This window comes from Molothrus ater, chromosome 8 (assembly GCF_012460135.2).
Source record: "Molothrus ater isolate BHLD 08-10-18 breed brown headed cowbird chromosome 8, BPBGC_Mater_1.1, whole genome shotgun sequence".
NCBI classification, from domain to species: Eukaryota; Metazoa; Chordata; class Aves; order Passeriformes; family Icteridae; genus Molothrus; species Molothrus ater.
Genome location: NC_050485.2, coordinates 4875892 through 4895988, shown reverse-complemented (window position 1 = coordinate 4895988; position 20097 = coordinate 4875892). Strand labels below are relative to the sequence as shown.

At 43.7% G+C, this 20097-nt stretch overlaps 1 protein-coding gene across 7 annotated transcripts in view; it reads left to right on the top strand.

Moving 5' to 3' along the window:
* The window catches only part of PCDH15 (protocadherin related 15), a 639096-nt gene that overhangs the window by 431578 nt on the left and 187421 nt on the right, over window positions 1-20097 (top strand). For all 7 annotated transcript variants that reach the window (XM_054515533.1, XM_036385480.2, XM_054515534.1 and 4 more), the window contains 5 exons: window positions 2645-2805; window positions 6623-6778; window positions 15521-15640; window positions 17135-17245; window positions 19604-19774. In XM_054515533.1, coding sequence (XP_054371508.1) covers window positions 2645-2805; window positions 6623-6778; window positions 15521-15640; window positions 17135-17245; window positions 19604-19774 — 719 coding nt within the window. The remainder of the gene's footprint in view (window positions 1-2644; window positions 2806-6622; window positions 6779-15520; window positions 15641-17134; window positions 17246-19603; window positions 19775-20097) is intronic.

The window sequence follows — 20097 nt, the reverse complement described above, 5'->3', positions numbered from 1 at the left end:
TTCCAGCCTCAGGGATAATGTGATTGTTTGAATTTTTGCTTGTGCAGTAAAATTTCAAAGCAGATTTTCTGTAAACTCATTGCATCAGTGAGTTACAAATACCACCAGACTGGTTTGCTTTATTGCTGTTATTTATGGAAAAACTGGTGGTGCAGACACATCAGATTTGTCATTAGGATGTTCCCTCCCTGGTATTTTAGGCAGGATGTAAGGAAAAACTTAGAGATCTCTAAGGGGGAATGGAAAGGCCTCTGAAATATCAGAGACTTCATAAAGTAGAAAAATAAAACTTTAAGGATGGCTATTAAAAGGCTGATTTGCAAACTGCTGTCTCTCAGAGACAGAATACAGGTGCTTCATGAATATCTGAGGAAAATCCAGCCCGTTTTAAGAAGAAAAGAATCCCTGGATCAAACCAAAGCAAACACAAGTGCTTTGTGAAACCAAGTAGAGAGTGAAGCAGAGCAGGGTCCAACGAGATGCAGAATCAAGGCAGTGATTTCAGTGAAGTGATGGTGGTTGACTGCAGACTGTGAAATTCATCATCACAGATTTTAAATTGCTTAGATGTTTTTATAAGGGAATTTGGATTACCAACCCTTCTTTGCATTGTCATTGGGGCACACTAATGAGGGCAGTGCACAAACTGGTGGATTTTATAGATTTGACAGGACTTGTTGAGTAGACATCAACACTTGGCAGGATCACAGGGTTCAAAATGAGCTGGATTTTCCTGGTGAAATATCCTCTTCTTGTTAAAACTAGTGCTTGTCTCCCAAAGTTTCCAGGCCAAGCTCCTGGAGCAAAGTAGAACTGTACAGATGTTATTGAACAGGAAATTGTGCCAAGAGCCATAAAATGCCTGGGTAAAAACAATGTTTCTTATGTGGCTAAAAAGCTGTTGCTCCTTGAACTTGAAACCAGTCTTTGGTGCAAAGTTTTGCTGTTCTATTCCCAAATATTTGGCAATTTCCTTCCTGTCATCTCTATTGTGTCAGAAAAAAAAAAAAAAGTCGTTTGAAAATAAATGATTGAAAAGACCTTGCTGTGGTGTTTTCCCCCACAGGACTATAAACCAGTTTGCTGGGGTCAAGATCAGTGATTATTTTGCTGTTTTAGCAAAAAAAGCATCAGCCCCTTTTAGATGAATATTTTTATACACAGTCACTGTTATAAAGTGAAGGTGTAAAGAAACTTCATGCTACACTTTGGAATAAATTATTTGGGCCCTTAATAACAGGAGGTTGCATGGTAAATATTTTAACCTAATTTAAATCTTCTGCAGCCACTGACATTCACAGGTTTTCCTCGTAACTGCTGGTGAACTTCCACAAAGATAATTCCTGTTAATATTTTGGTGTGAAGCAAACTGGGGAGTGTTAATTTTGCAGAAGAAGGACATTTTTCAGAGGAGTGGTTATAAATGCTGTGCGTGCAAATCCGAGGCACCAGAAGGGCAATGCTTGGGGTGGTTTGTGATGGTTGATGTTTGGGAAGTGAGCTGGGAGTGTTTTCCACAGGAAACTCTGTACAATGTGGGGGCTGACTGCTGAAAGGGGGCAGGATGGGACAGGATGGTCTCTTGTGAGACCCCACCTGGAATTCTGTGCACTGTTCTGCAGAGGAGGGCATGGAGCTGCTGGAGCAGGTCCAGAGGAGGCCATGGAGTTGCTGAGGGGTCTGGAGCATCTTCCCTGTGGAGCCGGGCTGGGAGAGCTGGGAATGCTCAGCCTGGAGAAGGGAAGGGTGTGTGGAGACCTCACAGCTCCTTCCGGGGCCTGAAGGGACACAGGGGAGCTGGAGAGGGACCCTGCAACAGGAACTGGAGGGACAGGACACAGGGAATGGGTTCAGACTGACAGAAGGAAAATTTAGGTTACATTTAAGGAATTCTTCACTGTCACAGGGTGCCCAGAGCAGCTGTGGCTGCCCCTGGATCCCTGGCGGTGCCCATGGCCAGGTTGGACAGGGCTTGGAGCAGCCTGGGACAGTGGGAGGTGTCCCTGCCCATGGCACAGGGTGGAATTTTGGATTTATAGGATCCCTCCCAACCCAAACCATTCTGAGTTCCTGTGATTCCATGGAAAGACCCACGCTAGGAGCTGGCTGCTCCTCTCAGTACCACCTTTGTCTTGTGGCTGCCATCCTTGTGCTGCAATTCAGTTTCTATTGCAGAGCAACTCCAGGTACAAACCCTCTTTTTTCCTGGAGAGCTTTATGTAACTGTGCTTTTTTTCCTCCCCTCATCACCTTGATGTGTCGCTCTCGCTGCAGAAAATTTATTCGGAGTTTGGTTGTTACTTCTGTGCTTTCATTTGTTTGAAGGGAGATTGGGGGATGATTGCTCAATGAAGAAAAAGCTCATCTTGTTAAGTAGATAGCTGGATGTGGCAGGTCTCATTGTCAATTTAAGTCATTGTGCATTGCAAGTGCTTCTCCTGGCATTGTCTGATACAGCTGCAGTGTCACGGGCAGTTTTTTATTACAGATAATAAGGTTCAGACTCTTTAAACATCACTCAAAACATAAAACACCACAAAGCTGAGGTAGAAAACAGCATTTTCAGTGTCGCAGTGCTTGCAGAAATACACAGAAATGTGGATTCCCTATAAATTCCTCCCTGGGCTGTTCACTGTTGTTGCAGGCACTATCCTGGTTGACAACATGCTGATCAAAGGGACAGCAGGAGGGCCTGACCCCACCATCGAGCTCTCCCTGAAGGACAACGTGGATTACTGGGTGATCCTGGACCCCATCAAGCAGACCTTGTACCTGAACAGCACCGGCCGCGTGCTGGACAGAGATGTGAGTTGGGCCTTGCTTTTCTCCTCCACAAACACGTTCACCTCTAATTAACCATGCACACAACTCCTGCTAGGATATAATCCCTGCATCTGTCTTGTCCCCACATGGATGGGAACAGAGTTCATCTGATCCTTTGTTTAGGATTTATTGGGAGGACACAGGAACTTGACCTTATGTGCAAATATTATTGTGAACAAACATAACAATGAAGACCAAAATAACCTGATGTTAAGAGTTTTATATCTGACCAAACTTGACTCGTTTGTTGAATTGGATTTTTATTCTGTTTTGCTGGCTGCTTACCCCGTGCCCTGTGACATTTATTAGCAGCCTGCTTTTCCCTGTGTACACTGAATTATGAGCTGTGAGAAGTGACGAGTCGTGACTGCCACAATTCACTCACAAAGCTTTGCATGTTCCATTGAGAACGTGCTGGTTCACATTCTTTTTTTTAAGGCAGCCTAAAACATATTTGCTGTGCTCATTCCTGTTGGTGTTAAGGAAATATTGTCAGGGTAGGTTTGATTTTTATAAAAAGAAAGGCGAAAAACACAAAAATAAAATCTCGTTCCATTGAGAACATGCTGGTTCACATTCTTTTTTTAAGGCAGCCTAAAACATATTTGCTGTGCTTGTTCCTGTTGGTGTTAAGGAAATATTGCCAGGGTAGGTTTGATTTTTATAAAAAGATGAAAAGCATAAAATAAATAGGGGTGTTCTCATCTAGGCTAATTTCATTGAGGAGAAAACACTCTAAAAATAGAGACATTTCCTCACAGTGTTGCAACCTTGCGACAGAACCTGAAAGTAAAATTGACTTGCTAGTGCTTTAATCAATATGGCAAGAGTGCTGTAAAACTCAGGAGCTCTCCTTGGAGTGCAGGGAAGTTTGTTTTGTATTAGCTTGATTGATTAATTTGTCTTCTCCATGTGTTTTGAGATAAATTCATAAGTACCAAAAACAACATGCAAATTTCCCCTCATTTCCATTTGCTGGTGAAAGGCACTAATTGAACTCAGCTGTTCTTAATTTTGTTTTAATTCACAAACTGTTTTCCCATGCAAAGCACAAAGTGTGGCAGAGTGGTCATGGTGGCAGAAGACTTTCTGGGAGAGTTGGCACTTCTTCAAGTGCCATCCAGCACCTGCTGGAGCAGCTTTGGCCTCTCAGATTTAATTTTAAGCCAGAGCAAAAAATGAGAGCCTGGAATGGAAGGTAAGGCTTGAGAATCACTCTAAGAAATGTGGGGTCAATTTTTATCAGCCCACACCCATCCACAGGGAGTTAGGAACTAAAATCCCTGTTGGATCAGTGCTAATTCTTCTTTTCAAGGCCATTTGTTGATGCTTTTTTGTCACCTTAACATGAATCAAAGTCAATGCTTTACCCAAAGAACCTCATAAGATTGCTTGAGTTTCAATATTAGTCACAGTCTAAACCAATTCCCATTCCTGTGAGTTCCTAGACACTTTACAGGGATGTTCTTTGCCAGAGGTAGACTCAAGTCCCCTGGAAACAAGTGAAATGTGTACATTTCTTAATTAAATTCAGGTAATAACGTGTTTACATTGGTATTTAAGGTATTAATTCCTCATTTTTTACTATGAACTGGAGCAATTCTTGCCTCTAATACTGTGTCCAATCATTCATCTCTGGCTATTTAAGTTCAGTGGGCTGTGAGAAGGAGATGTGGGCTTTAAGGTGGTTCAGATTTTGGGTGTGATGCCCCCTGTGCCTCTCTCGCATGGCCTCAGGGTAGTGCAGTCACTCACAACCCAAAGAAAAGGAGAGCAACCCTGAGTAAAAATATGAAATGTGTGTCATGGGCGTTATCAATATGGCTCTTCTGGGGACATGGGTTAGTGCTGGGTCAACAGCTGAACTCCATGGTCTTGGAAGTCTTTTCCAGCCTTATGGATTCTCCTAAGGGACATTTCCAGCCTTCAGAACCAGGGCTGTGCTACCCCAGCACCACAGAACCATGCAGTGTGGGAGGGTTTCTTTTTGTTAACAAAAATCCCAACCTATTTTTCCCATCCTTCCACTCAAATCCACTTGAAGCTTTCCAGGACCAATGAAACCGGGAGTTTTATTAAGTTGAACATTTAGATTCAGCTTTTTTTATTACAGAGCAAAAATTGGAGTCTCTGATTCACAAATTGCATGTATTTGGATACCCTTCCCATTTTTCTCTCCCTGCTGATTCAGTCAGCCTGATCCTGTCCTTTTATTTATTTCTTGCCTTTCTTGACAACAAATCTTCCTAGATTGATTGTTACGAAGAATGGCAGTGTGCTTTCCAAATAAAATCAGATAAAAAGAAAATTCCACGCTTTTCTTCTAAAACTTTAAGAAGAATGACCAGTGATAAATCAGAACTGAAGCTGCTGAAAGGTGCTGGGATGATTTGTCCCTGGTTTCATAAAGAAACTTTGCCATTGTGCCATTGCTTATTTACATATTTTTGTAAACTCAGAATATCAAATATTGATCAAATATCTGTCATTTCAAATAATTATATTATTCTTGGGCTTGGCTAATTAATCCAGATATACTTAGTAGTGACTGCAGCTTATTAAAGGCAGTCTAAAAACTCTTGATCTTACTAAAATGAGTAGTAAAAGCCATTCCAGCCTAAATTTCTTGGTCCATTCATCAGTTTGGGAGTTTTAGAGCACTGCTGTGTTCACTGCAGAGAGAAAAACAGGATTGGCCACACTGGAAGTAGTTTCTGAATATTTGCAAATGTAAGTGGTAGCAGATGTGATTTATTTCAGACTTGACCTTTCAATTCAAGACAAGAAAGAAACAACAGAAGCTTTGGGGAGTGTCCAGAGGAGGTCTTGGAGATGCTCAAGGGCTGGAGCCCCTCTGCTCTGGAGCCAGGCTGGGAGAGCTGGGGGTGCTCACCTGGAGAGGAGAAGGCTCCAGGGGGAGCTCAGAGCCCCTGCCAGGGCCTAAAGGGGCTCCAGGAGAGCTGGAGAGGGACTGGGGACAAGGGATGGAGGGACAGGACACAGGGAATGGCTTCCCAGTGCCAGAGGGCAGGGCTGGATGGGACATTGGGAATTAGGAATTGTTCCCTGGCAGGGTGGGCAGGCCCTGGCACATAACAGTGGAGGATCTTAGAGCAGCTTCCAAGACCTTGACTTGGTCAGTCACAGGTTTCTCCTCAAGTCTTTTGTTTCTCTGGTGTTATCAACTTTCCCTCTGTCTCACATCTGGGAGACCCCACCTGCAGAGCTGGCCCCAGCCCTGGGGCCAGCACAGGAGGGACCTGGAGCTGCTGCAGAGAGCCCAGGGCAGGCACCAGGATGGGCAGAGGGATGGAGCAGCTCTGCTGGGAGGAAAGGCTGGCACAGCTGGGGCTGCTCACCTGGAGAGGAGAAGCTCTGGGGTCACCAAACTGGGACCTTGCAGGGCCTGAAGGGGCTCACAGGAGAGCTGGAGAGTGACTTGGGATAAGGGATGGAGGGACAGGACAAGGGGAATGGCTTCCCAGTGCCAGAGGACAGGGTTAGGTTGGATACTGGGAAGGAATCGTTCCCTGTGATGAGGATGGTGGGTCACTGGGACAGATTTCCCAGAGCAGCTGTGGCTGCCCCTGGATCCCTGGCAGTGCCCAAGGCCAGGTTGGACAGGGCTCTGAGCACCCTGGGACAGTGGAAGGTGTAGGGAGGGAAGGAGATGATCTTGAAGGTCCCTTCCCACCCAAGCCCTTCTGGGATCTGTTGAATTCCAATAACAATTAACCAAGGGCTCAGAGAGGTGCCATTTTCCAGGTCCCTTTCCCACACTGTCTCTTTCCCCTTGCAGCCCCCCGTGTCCATCCAGTCCATCGTGGTGCAGGTGCAGTGTGTGAACAGGAAGGTGGGCACCATCATCAACCACGAGGTGCGCATCGTGGTGCGCGACCGCAACGACAACTCCCCGCAGTTCCAGCAGCAACGCTACTACGTGGCCGTCAACGAGGTCAGAGCTTCCTCCTCCTCCTCTTCCTCCTCCTCCTTTGGGTGGGGTCACTGCCGAATTCCAGCTTTCACTGCCTCCTCCTTGAAAACCAAAAAAATACGGTTGTTTCTTGTTGTGCTCGTCGCTTCGGTAGGCTTCATCTAATATCTTATCCTGCATCTTTTCCTTAAGGAATACAAAGACCCAGCAGAGTTTTCAGCAGGAATTTTGCAGAAGGCACCCAAATTTAAAGCAGTGTCTTCATGAATGAAGCGTTGTTTTCTGTTAAATTAAAGCACTTTTAACAACAAACCTATGTGTGAGGAAAAGAAAGTTAAAAAACAGTTTAAAAAGGTTTATTAACAATGTTGAAGCTTGGCAAAGTGCAGATGTGGTTTATTGATGATGCTCTGATGCCTGTGAAGTGAATTATTTTATTTTCTATTATTTATTATGTTATGGTTTGTTTGTTTGGTTTTTTTTTTTTTAATAGAGAACTGTGGATTGGACCACTGTATCATTTGAAGAAAAAAAAATTATTTTCTTCTTGAGCTGGTGCAACTTCATTTCATTTTCCAGTGAAGTTTTTCATTCTGTTAGGGACTGAATAATCTGCCAATAAGCAGTACAAAAACCCCTGTGTTTTTAGGATTAGCATGTCAGGGCTTTAGTAATGAGTAGAAACAGGGACTTACATGAAGTAATGGAAATTAGGAGGCCTGAAACTATGTGGAAAATGGAAAGATGGGTCAGTTTTGTGCAGATGAAGAGTGAAAGAAGTAGAATTATATTTAAAAAATAAATTATATTAAATATGCAGCCTGGGTTTGCAGGATGGGGGGGTCTGTGAAAGAGCGTGGCTGCTTTGATTTTAATAGACTTGATTTGGGGAAATTTCCTATTTTGTTGTGTTTGGGAGATTCAGCTTTTCAACATGTCCTTTTGTTGTCTCTGGTCTCAATGACCACACATGTGCCTTGGGAAAAGAGTGGGCCATTGATGAGGTGAGGCATAATTAACCCAAAAGTATGGAAGAAACCCCTCCCCAAAACCACACATCATATTGGACCTGCAACTGACATAAAGATAAGCAAGGTTTTTCAAACTTCCTGGTTTTAAATTAAATTAAATTTAAATTAAATTAAAATATTTTTGGCACTCCAGCTGCCTGTGTGACTTCCCACTGGAATCTGGGAGCACTGGGAAGGTCCTCCATGGCCTTGTCCATGGTTTTCACATTGGCTTTCACATGGCCATGGAATTTCTCTGTTTCTACAGACCCAGTGCAGGAACGTTTCTGGTCCTGAGTAAAGGCAACATCAGCACAGGCCTGAAGTGCTTGTGTGGGTTGTGCTTCAGGGCCCAGATCACTTCCAAAACCTGCACCATTTCTGCAGGGAAACCAAAGACAGGCAGTATGGCCATGCTAAGAAAACAAGGATTTTCCATAATTAGCAAGAAGTCCAAAATGCAGAGTGCAAAATGCACCATTCCCAATTATTTGTGTTCAGAAGTTGAGCAAGCTTCTGAGGACACCAAGCATTTATTGGAATTATTGCTGGGCAAAATGCACTGTTGCTCTTTCCACCAGCTGCACCCTGATTTAATTAATTTCTTCTTTTTATTTTATCTCTGTTCCATGGATAACATCTGATGTGGCACCACTGTGCCCTTGAGCAGCACCCTGTGAGTTCATGCTCTCATTAATTAATTAACAAAAAAATAATTCACAAAGCATCTCAGACTCTCTCAAAGGTTTTAATGAGTGATTAAATGTTTTAATGCTCATTTATTCTGCTCATAATTGGTGCTGCCTCTGGTGAATTTAGCAACAGGAATGCACTGGGACGAAAGGTTTGTGGTTAATTTTTGCTTCTGTTTTCTGGTTGCTTGTAAACCGAAAAGTACAGAAATTTCTCTTGCGTAAGGAACATAAAACAACTCAATGAAGGAGTAGATTTTATTGTGTTTTGGAGAAATTGAATGGTTTTTATGTACCTATAGAAGACCTATGGGTAAAGGTGATCCTGAATTAAAATGTGCAGAGAAATTCATGTGAGTGGTTTGAAAATGTGGCTTTTGCAGCTAAGAATCAAAATCTTCATTGCCTGTTTATTGAGGAATACTTTTTTGGTCAGATTTTAATTCTTCTGTTAAAAGTATGGAGCTGGGCTTGTCCTTGTCAGTGTTGATGGAGGCTGGAATGTTTGTTGGATGAGGTGGCTGAGCTGGGAATGACAGTGCTGGGATCCACATGAAGTTACAAATAAAATTGATTTCTTTAAAGTCTTAGTTGAAAACAGATTTTCTGTTTCCCCACCATTTTGGAGCCAGTTTTCCTTTTCCCTTCCTGGTGCTTTTACAAGTCCAAGTATCTCAGCCAACTCCAACTGCTCTCCCAAGCATTAGGAATCTCCACATGGAAGCAAAAACAAGTGAAGGTTGATGTCACCATTTTTATGATAATGAGAAATCCTCTGCAGACCAAGTTTGTCTTCCCCAGTTTCACGTGGACATGGATATGGTGGCCCCTCCTTTCCTTCCTTCCACTCCTCCAGGTGTTTTGTAGCCTTTTTTTCCAGCGTGTTTTGCCTTGTGCCATAATTCATCACTCTACTGCTTCAAACACCTTCATCTGGGCCCTCAGAACCCTGGCACATCTCAAGACATAAAGAGTGTCTCTGGAACATTCTGTCTATTGTCCAACAGTCCTTAGGGATTTGTTTCCTACCATCATTCCCACACTTGTACCTATAGAAGACCCTTGGGTAAAGTTGATCCCGAATTAAAATGTGCAGAGAAATTAATGTGAGCGGATTGAAAACGTGCCTTTTGCAGCTAAGAATCAAAATCTTCATTGCCTGTTTATTGAGGAATACTTTTTTGGTCAGGATTTTAATTCTTCTAAGTATGAGGCTTGTCACATGGAGCTGGGCTTGTCCTTGTCAGTGTTGATGGAGGCTGGAATGTTTGTTGGATGAGGTGGCTGAGCTGGGAATAACAGTGCTGGGATCCACATCAAGTTACAAATAAAATTGATTTCTTTAAAGTCTTAGTTAAAACAGATTTTCTGTTTCCCCACCATTTTGGAGCCAGTTTTCCTTTTCCCTTCCTGGTGCTTTTACAAGTCCAAGTATCTCAGCCAACTCCAACTGCTCTCCCAAGCATTAGGAATCTCCACATGGAAGCAAAAACAAGTGAAGGTTGATGTCACCATTTTTATGATAATGAGAAATCCTCTGCAGAGTTATTCCCTTGTTTTTTTGCATGACATATTTTTATTTATATAAAAATATCCCATTGTTATTCAGTTAGGAAAAACTCCTGACAATGACATTAGCCTGGGGCTAAATTTGACCGTACTGGTGACTTGAAGATTTGAGTTATTACCATACTAAACCCAAGTTCTGCAGCTAAGTTAAAATTCAGAAGAATTATGCAGCTCAGTTAATATTCTGCAGGCAAATATATGGCATTGCCACAAGGGGTTTAAATTTATGGAGCTTAATACAGGGATTAGGAAGAAAAATCTTGTACTGCTGAGGCCCAGTGGTGGTGTCTGTGTTTTGTGTTCAACACAACTTATCTGATCATTTTTATCTGAGCTAAATGCAGCTCCAGTTTTGCATTCCCTGGGTTTTATAAAACTGACTTTCTTTGCTCTTAGTTTTTCACTTTCCTGAGTCCTACAGAGCAAGTCAGGAGTGTTTGATAGCAGATTCTGTTTGGAAATAGAGGTGGAGCCCCTAGAACACTGTTGAAGTCAGTATTTATTAAATGCATGTAACCTTAGAGCTGCTTTGGGGTTGGTTCATTTATTTAGTTCGGGACTTTTTGTTTTCCTCCTTTAATTTATCAGACATTGGAATCCTTGGCAAAATAAGAACCTTTCTTGAACTTCAGCCATCTCAGAACTTTGGATTTGGGCTGTTGAGAATTAGAACTTGCGCTGAATTTTCATTTCTGGTGGTGTAATTATTCCTTTTTCCTTGTGGTATCGAAATAATTAATCTCTGCAGGTAGACATCATCAAAAGAGTGTTAGCTCAGAATGATTAACTGTAAATCTGGCTTTGCTCTGCTCTTTTGAGCCACTCTGAAAAATTATTCATTTTTAACTTTGTAAATAGGCAATAATAGGGAAATTCATTGTCCAAATGTTTTATGGAAGAGCTGAATGCTTCTGTCTGCGTCTTGACTTCTAATAGCCATTAATCACGCTGAAGGAAGTTTTTAAGTGCTACAGCTGTAGACTGTGCAAGAGGAAGATTTATTGTGTGCATCTCCTCTCTGTTTGTTTAATTGCATTCTTTTTGCAATCTTCCTTGTTTCGTGTCATCATGATTCTTTTCCACTGGATTGAGTTCCCAAGGAGATGATTATCCTCAGGCTGTCACAGACACTCCTGCAATTGTCTCTTTGCAATCCCTAAAGTTTTGTTGTCATAAGGTGAAACACTTTGATGGTTAAACCCTTTGATGCACAACTTCAAGCCCTTTTCCTAGGACATACCAAAGGCTCCTATGGAGAAACAAAATTCCACTCTTTAGTGAAGGAATTTTTCCCAATATCCAAGCTGAGCCTCCCCTGGCCCAGCTTGAGGCCCTTTCCCCTTGTCCTGTCTCTGTTCCCTGGCAGCACAGCCTGACCCTCCCTGAGCCTCCTTTTCTCCAGGCTAAAGTTGTATTTTATTAGGGGAACTGAGCTTCTCCTTGTTGTTCCAACAAGGAGGTGGCAGCAGTCTCTCAGAAATCCCTCACAAATTGTGGGAAAATGTATTATGACTGGCTAATGGTAAATATCATAGTAAAAATCAGCACAATGCTGAGATCTCTGTGTAAAAGGTTTGTGAGGCTTGGAGTGCTGAGGGCCTCTCCCAGATGATTGGAAGTGGATTTGAAGTATTGAGTTAAGAGCTCATCTAATTTTTTTCTAAAGGCTGCAGGAATCTCTAATGTGAGATCTTGAGTAGGCTGGAAGTCACAGAATCATGGAATATTCTGAGCTGGGAGGGACCCACCAGGATCATCCACTCCAACCCCTGGCCCTGCACTGACACTCCAAAAATCCCACCCTGAGAGCATTGTCCAAATGCTGCTGGAGCTCTGTCATGAAGGAGTGGAGAGGATTTTTTTCCCCAGTGTTCTTTTCTAGTATAATTTGTGTTGCAGGAAAGAAAACTTGGATGAAATGGAAACGTGGGTGTCCTGAAGGTCTGCACATCTGCAGTCAGTTATTTTGGGTGCAATAGATCAAATGCAAGACTTCAGCTTTTGACTTTTACTGTTAGAGCATGGAATTGGAGTTCTGGTGTTTACTGATGTGTCATTTTTGCAACTGTCTCCTTTGTTATCGCTTATTAATGTGCTTTATGGTGCTGGAGCCTTTTTATGTTGGCCACTATTTATCTGCACGCTGTCAGAAAGGGCTGGTGGGAGCTGTGCCAGCAGCTCCAGGGTGTCTGTCATCTCCTGGGCTGCCTGGATGTGACAGCATTTTTACAATATTTAATTTTAATAGTGTAAAGTATATGATTTTGGGTTTGGTTTTGTTTTTTGTTTTTTTTTTTAATGGGACACCATCTGCAGTACGGTGTCCAGCACTGGGATCCCAAATACAAGAAAGGTGTGGATCTGTTGAAATGAGTCCAGAGGAGGCCATGGAGGGGCTGGAGCCCCTCTGCTCTGGAGACAGCTGGGGGTGCTCACCTGGAGAGGAGAAGGCTCCAGGGAGAGCTCAGAGCCCCTGCCAGGGCCTGAAGGGGCTCCAGGAGAGCTGGAGAGGGACTGGGGACAAGGCATGGAGGGACAGGAGCACAGGGAATGGCTCCCAGTGACAGAGTGGAAAGGGCTGGATGGGATATTGGGAATGAGGAATTGTTCCCTGGCAGGGTGGGCAGGCCCTGGCACAGGGTGCCCAGAGCAGCTGGGGCTGCCCCTGCATCCCTGGCAGTGCCCAAGGCCAGGCTGGAGCAGCCCTGGGACAGTGGAAGGTGTCCCTGCCCATGGAAGGGATTGGGATTAGATGATCTTTAATGTCTTTTCCCACCCAAACCATTCTGGCATTCTACATGTCTGATGTCTCCAGAGCTGCTCCTCTCAGATCTCGGAGCACCAGGACTTTGTCCTGTTTGGCCAGCAGAAACCTGGGAGATTTCCATCCCATGCCACCCCATGACCAGCCAGCACCATGCCTGGCTCTTCCCACTAATGGAACCATTGTTTAAACGGGGATTAATTGGTTAAACTCTCTTATTTTGAGTTACAGGGTGTCGGTGCCCAGGTAGGACATGAGGAGTCTCTGGGAGGAGAGGTGGGAGCTGCCCTGGAGTGAGGCATCCACAGGCTCCAGCACTGGGCACATCCCAGCCCTCAGCCAGCCCCATGGAACTTAGGAAAACTGGGTTAAGAGAGGGGAAAAGGGGTTAAGAGGGGGGAAAAGGGTTTTAAGAGAGAGGAAAAGGGGTTTAAGAGAGGGGGAAAGGGGTTAAGAAAGGGGAAAAGGGCATTAAGAGAGGAGAAAAGGGGTTAAGAGAGGGGGAAAGGGGTTTAAGAGAGGGGAAAAGGGGTTAAGAGGGGCAAAAGTGGTTTAAGAGAGGAGAAAAGGGGTTAAGAGAGAGGAGAAGGTGTTTAAGAGAGGAGAAAAGGGGTTAAGAGAGGGGAAAATGTGGTTAAGAGAGGAGAAAAGGATTTAAGAGAGGGGAAAATGGGTTAAGAGAGGGGGAAAAGGTGTTTAAGAGAGGAGAAAAGGGGTTAAGAGGGGCAAAAGGGGTTTAAGAGAGGGGGAAAGGTGGTTAAGAGAGGGGAAAATGGGTTAAGAGAGAGGGAAAAGGTGTTTAAGAGAGGAGAAAAGGGGTTAAGAGAGGAGAAAAGGCGTTTAAGAGAGGGGAAAAGGGGTTAAGAGAGGGGAAAAGGGGTTAAGAGAGGGGGAAAGGGGTTAAGAGAGGGGAAAAGGGGTTAAGAGAGGAGAAAAGGGGTTGAGAGAGGGGAAAAGGGGTTGAGAGAGGGGAAAAGGGGTTAAGAGAGAGGAAAAGGGCATTTAGAGAGGGGAAAAGGGGTTTAAGAGAGGGGGAAAGGGGTTTAAGAGAGGGGAGAAGGGGTTAAGAGAGGGGGAAAGGGGTTTAAGAGAGGGGAAAAGGGGTTTAAGAGAGGGGAAAAGGGGTTTAAGAGAGGAGAAACTGCCATGTGGCAGCAGGGAGTGAGGAGAAAATGGTGAGGAGGAGCTGGGAGTTAAGGAGTGATGCTGAGCCTGGGATAGGGGACAGTGCTGCTGGTTTGTGTCCCTCTGTCCCCATCCCAGGGTATTTTTTGCTGGCAGGATGTTTAATCAATGTTCCCCACAGGCCTCTGTCCTGCCTGGTGGTGTGGGACAGAGGCCACCACCAGGCAGAGGGTGCCTGGTCTCCCTCTTTTCCCTCAAGAACACGGGATTTTCCTCTCCTGAGCTGTTGAGGAGGCAGCAGGGGGGTGCCTGAGTGGATATCAAGGAGCAGCCCATCCCCAGTGCTGGGAAAACCCCCTGCAAACCATCCTGGAACTTTGCCCAGCTGATTTTCAGGTTACTTTGGTCTTCTGTCCCCTTCTCCCATACACATCCCAACCCATTAGGGCACATTCAACTTCCTGCACCCACGTGTGACACTTCTGCTGCCTGCTCCAGAAGTAAATAAGCCAAGTTAGTAGCAAAACATGAACATAAAGAGTCGTGGTGTAAGTGTGTATAGTGGTGGTATTATAAATTAAACCCCACTTGTTTTACCATAAAAAGGCTTTGAATTGGTGGCTTTTATTTCAAAGATTCAGTATTGTCAGCCCTGAAAATGTTTCCCAGAGAAGTCTGCCAACCATTACACCCTAATTAGCAGCTTTATAAATAAAACAGGAACTATGAGTGCAGGAGGAAATGGGGAGTTAAGTCTTTGCTTTATTGTGAGCACTACAAAACAGGAACGTGAAATAACACCCACATCTGCACCAAATGCTGGAATCACTCTGTCCTTTGCCTCCTGCTCTTCTTCCAATACTTCAAACCTTTTTAGGCCCTCTAGGTTTAAATATGTGCAGCAGCTTTGGGTAAGCTCTGGAAGGAAGAAGAGGGGCCAGTGGGACTCTGGGAATTGAAGGGCCACAAATCTGGGGAGCACCAGGGAGCAAAGGTTGTGCTGAATCCACAAGTGTTTGTTCATTTGTTCCTCCCTTTCAGGTTGATTACTTGCAAAGTTTCCTGAATATTTAAATTCAGAAGCGATGACTCCCAAGAAATCTTCTGTCTTTGCTCTCAATGGGCCTTGATTTCGTGCTGTTTATCTGCGTGAGGATAATTATAAATTGATTCATTTTCAAACCATCATTTAATGGGTATTCAATTGCTGCCAAGGCAATATTGGAGCAACAGCATCACTCCTGTGTTTGCTCAAAGCCATGGAGCTCTATGGGTGTTTGTGTTTGCATGTAACAATATTAATCTGGCTCTGTTCACGTTGCTATGAAGATGCTGTCAAATAAGTTCTGTTTACATTTGCAGCTCGTCCTTGTTTTCCTTCCTGAGTCTGAAAAAGGAGCTTTTATTTGGTTTAATCTATATTTATTTCATGGGCTCTTTCAGGTTTTAAAAGTGTTTTTCTCATTTTTTGTGTTTTTTGGGTTTTTTTTAAAGATGAAATTCTGTCTTGATGCTTTATAGGCCAGAGCTAGGAGGAAAAATAAGGTTAAAATTAACTTTAAAACCCCAAGGTTTTAATAGGGATCTCTTGCTGTTCTTGCAGTTAACTCCAGTTGGAACAACCATCTTCACAGGATTTTCTGGAAATAATGGTGCTATTGACATTGATGATGGTCCCAATGGCCAGATAGAATATGTCATCCAGTACAATCCTAATGACAAGGTACAGCCACTCACATTTTTTCCCTCCATTCATTTATATTTATATTTATATTTATATTTATATTTATATTTATATTTATATTTATATTTATATTTATATTTATATTTATATTTATATTTATATTTATATTTATATTTATATTTATATTTATATCGTGAAGTAGTAAATGAACAAGAGGTTGCTGTTGGATATAAAGAAATGTTTTCCTTCATATCAAGTATTTTCTCTGCACATGAGCTCTGTAACCACAGATGAATTTACCTTCCCTCTGATTGCCTTCCTGTCAGCAGCTGGATCATTTCACTTTCAGTAATGCCCAGAGAAATTGTGTCTATCCCAGTCCTGGAGGTGTCCAAGGCAGGTTGGATTTTGAGGCTTGGAGGAACCTGGAATAGTGGAAGGTGTCCCTGCCCATGGCAGGGCTGTCTCTGGATGGGGTTTAAGATCTCTTCCAACCCGAATCATTCTGGGATTCCATGATTTCTGTTTTGCCTCAGTATAAATCCCCTTGTTGATTTCCCCCCTTGGGATAAAATACTTTATCCCAAAAGATGAGTGTCAAACTCAGACTATCTCCAGTTATTTATCAGTCTGGGATGCATTCCCAATCCTGTTTTCCTGCCCACCACGGATTCCCCATGCTGCATAGAGAACTTAACACTCATTCTCATTTATTTACTGAAAAAAACCTTTCATTTTTAGTTATTTAGGCTCTTCAAGGAAAAGGCCTTGCTCTGTGATGTAAAGAAACAACATTCCTGTGTGCCTCTGCTGTTGGAATCTTGTATTGCTGTTGCCTGTTCAAAATACTTAAATACTGACTATCTTCAGCACCAAGAGATTGAAGCATGGAAAGATGGGGTTTTTTTTTAATTAGATTAATTTGATAATGAAATTGCAATTGGATCTCAGGTCAGAAATGTGTGCCCTCCTGCCAGGTTTTCCCCCAGCTTTGTCACCTGAGTCGGGGGAAGCAAATAGATGGAACAAATTGTATTTCACTCCATTTAACATCTGCATTTACCCTGAAATGTGAATTTCCTCGGATAGGAACGTATGCATGAACTGGCACCTAAACGCTGATGTTCTCTGCTTGTTTAGCACTTCATTGCCCTCATGAAAGGCAGAATAAAGAGCAGATAAGTACAATGATGTGGATTTCTTATCTCTGCTGCTTGAGCACTTGATTTGAATGCACCACTGCAAATTCAGGATGGCAAAGGGGAAAGAAGCAGATTCAGTCAGACTTCTGTGGTTGGAAGTAGTAACAGATAGGTGAAGAACCCAGGAGAGTTCTGTTCTGTACAAATTCATTACTGGGGGATTCTTCAGGAGGGAACTGGGTGGGGAGAAAACATAGAAAGTTGTATAATCTCTGATCTGAAGGGCAGATGCAGCCTTGGAATACCAGCCAAAGGATCATCCCATTGTGGCCCAGCTACAACACAACTTTGAGGCATGTTCAATGTTATTGTGTCGTTTTCTCATTTGCAGACTTCCAACAGGACCTTTGATATTCCTCTCACTTTGTCCGGAGCAGTAGTTCTGAGGGAAAGACTAAATTATGAAGAAAAGACTCGTTATTTTGTCATTGTTCAAGCAAATGTGAGTATAAATCTCTTGAAGGCTATTTGTGGCCCTGACTTAGGTTTGAGTTTAGCTTCCTTCCCAAGGAAAGGCAGAGCCTTGTTGAAATAGCAGCTCTGATAAATCCTCTTCTGCTGAAGATCTAATTTAAGATTTATCCAGGCTGTTGAAAGCTCAGGCATATTATTACTGCTTAAAAAAGCTTGCTCAGTGTGTGACAAGCCAACCTTTTTGGCACAAGGAGCAACTTGCAAATGTGCAGTGCAGCCCATGCAGAAAAGTGCAGCCTCATGGCACTAAATGTCCCATTTTCCAACAAATCTGGCAAGGCTAATTGTCACTCAGATGAGTTTAATGGACACAATTTCTTTGTATTCTTCAGGCTGGAAATGCATTTTGTTATAAAGAGGTGATTTTTCCTTCAAGTCATACTGCAAGTGTACAGAGAGGTTTTTCCAGAGTGGCTGGCAATGGATAACTGAAAAGAAAAGTGATGTATAAACTGTATCTCAGATATCTGTCATCAGAGTGGGGTTTTGATGCCCTTGAGGGCTGTGAAAGGTTTTTTTCCCTTTTTGTCCTTCTGATAACAACTGAAATGAAAACTTCTCTTCTGTTGTTCACTGCTGTGATACGTCTTTGTTCATGGGAAATGATATTTGAATGATATTTGCTCTGAAGCAACAGGAGATCCTGAATCCACACCTCCACATTCCTGTCATCTCTCTAGCACAGAAGTGCAGATACATTTTGCAGTCTCTTTTCTTACTTATTCTGTGGCATGTTCAGCATTCTGCCAGCAGAAGCCAGGCTCCAAGGGTGGCTCAATGCTCCTTGTCCCTGTGCCCCTGGGCTCAGGTGAGACCCCACCTGCAGAGCTGCCCCAGCCCTGGGGCCAGCACAGGAGGGACCTGGAGCTGCTGCAGAGAGCCCAGGGCAGGCACCAGGATGGGCAGAGGGATGGAGCAGCTCTGCTGGGAGGAAAGGCTGGCACAGCTGGGGCTGCTCAGCTTTGGGGTGACCTCACTGTGGCCTTCCAGGATCTGAAGGAGCTGGCAAGAAGGATGGAGACAGACTTTTCCAAGGGATGGAGTGCCAGGACAGGGGGGAATGGCTTCAAACTGACAGAAAGCAGGGTTATATGGGATATTGGGAAGGAATTCCTTCCTGTGAGCATGGGCAGGCCCTGGCACAGGGTGCCCAGAGCAGCTGGGGCTGCCCCTGGATCCCTGGCAGTGCCCAAGGCCAGGCTGGACACTGGGGCTTGGAGCAGCCTGGGACAGTGGAAGGTGTCCCTGCCATGGCAGGGGTGGCTCTGGATGGGATTTAAGTCCCTCCCAACCCAAATCATTCTGGGATTCTATAACCCCACAGGCTGCAGTGAATTTTCTCTGGTGTGTACTGTGCAATCCCATTCCTCTGATTACACTGCCAGTGCTTTGTTGTCCTTGCATCCTGAAGATACTGCTGGAAATTAATTACTCTCTATGTGCTTTGATCCAGAATTACTCAAAGGCACTTATGGAGGAATGGAGAAATGGTTTAGTTGATGATGAAAGCTGCTCCTTGTAGCTGGGATTGTTTTTCATCACTGACCATGAAGAAAGCTGAATGCAGAAATTCCCATATTTACTCTAAATGTGAAGCTGGTGCAAGAACTGATTGAACTGCAAAATAAGAAAAAAACAATATGCATTTCCATATTCAATCCAATTTAGAGCAATGGGCTCTTCATCTTACATAGATGATGTTATTCAACAGCATAAATTAAAAAAAACAAATTTAAAAATTCCTTTTTTTCTTTCAGTGTTACATTAGAATAGGAGGGAAAGATGTAATTCATGGCACATATTCCCTCCCAAGGTTTTAGCTCTGCAAAGGAAAGCTCATGCAGCAGTTCCTCTGTGAAAATGGGAATATTTTTGAGTATTTTAAACAAAATATTAGCTAGCCATGATGTTTCTTCACTAAAGGAAGAAAGAAGACTTGAACTGTTGCTAATGTGTACTTTGGGTATAACCACAACAATTTCTGATTATAAATAAGGCACGGGGCCTTTTTATGTTCTACAAACACGCTGCACTATTGTAGTTTTAGAAAAGCTGTAGTTTTCCCAGGCTGTATTATTTCTGAGCTCTAGATGTCTTGCAGTATTGCTTCAATTTTTCCCCTAATTTTACTTGTGAGCCTTTCAGGCTGCAGGTCTGAGGCTGAAGTTCCTGTAATCACTCCTGGAACATGGATAATTCTCACACTTACATGTTTTATCCTCAGCCTTGCTTAAAACCTTTGAGGTGGTTCTTTTTAGGAGGTTTTTTTTTCCAGGAGATTCTGAGTTCAGGGAGTCTCACCAGCTGGACCTGCTTTGCTCCACAGGACCGAGCCCAGAACCTGAACGAGCGGAGGACGAGCACGACCACGCTGACCGTGGACGTGCTGGATGGGGATGATTTGGGACCAATGTTCCTGCCCTGTGTGCTGGTGAACAACACCCGGGACTGCAGACCCCTCACCTACCAAGCCAGCCTGCCAGAGCTCACAGACCCTGTAAGTCCTCTGGGATCTTTCCAGGGTTTTATCTGTTTTGCCTGTCATCTTCTCCTGTGAGCTAGAAGGTGCTCGATGCCGTGTTTTGTGTGCCAAGCAAGAGGAAGCCAAGGTGAGATGCATGGGGGGATGATGGTGAAATTCCAGCTTGGATCCAGTGCCAAACTGCCCGTTGGCTTCAAGGGCTGAGTCTTGTAGAAATTTGGTACAATTTAGAATTGCCTTTCCTGATCTGTCTCCCTTTGCTCTCAAAATATCCCCAAGAAGCACTTTTGGGAGGGGACTTGATGTTACTCCATTGAGGGTTGTTATAAACCATAGGA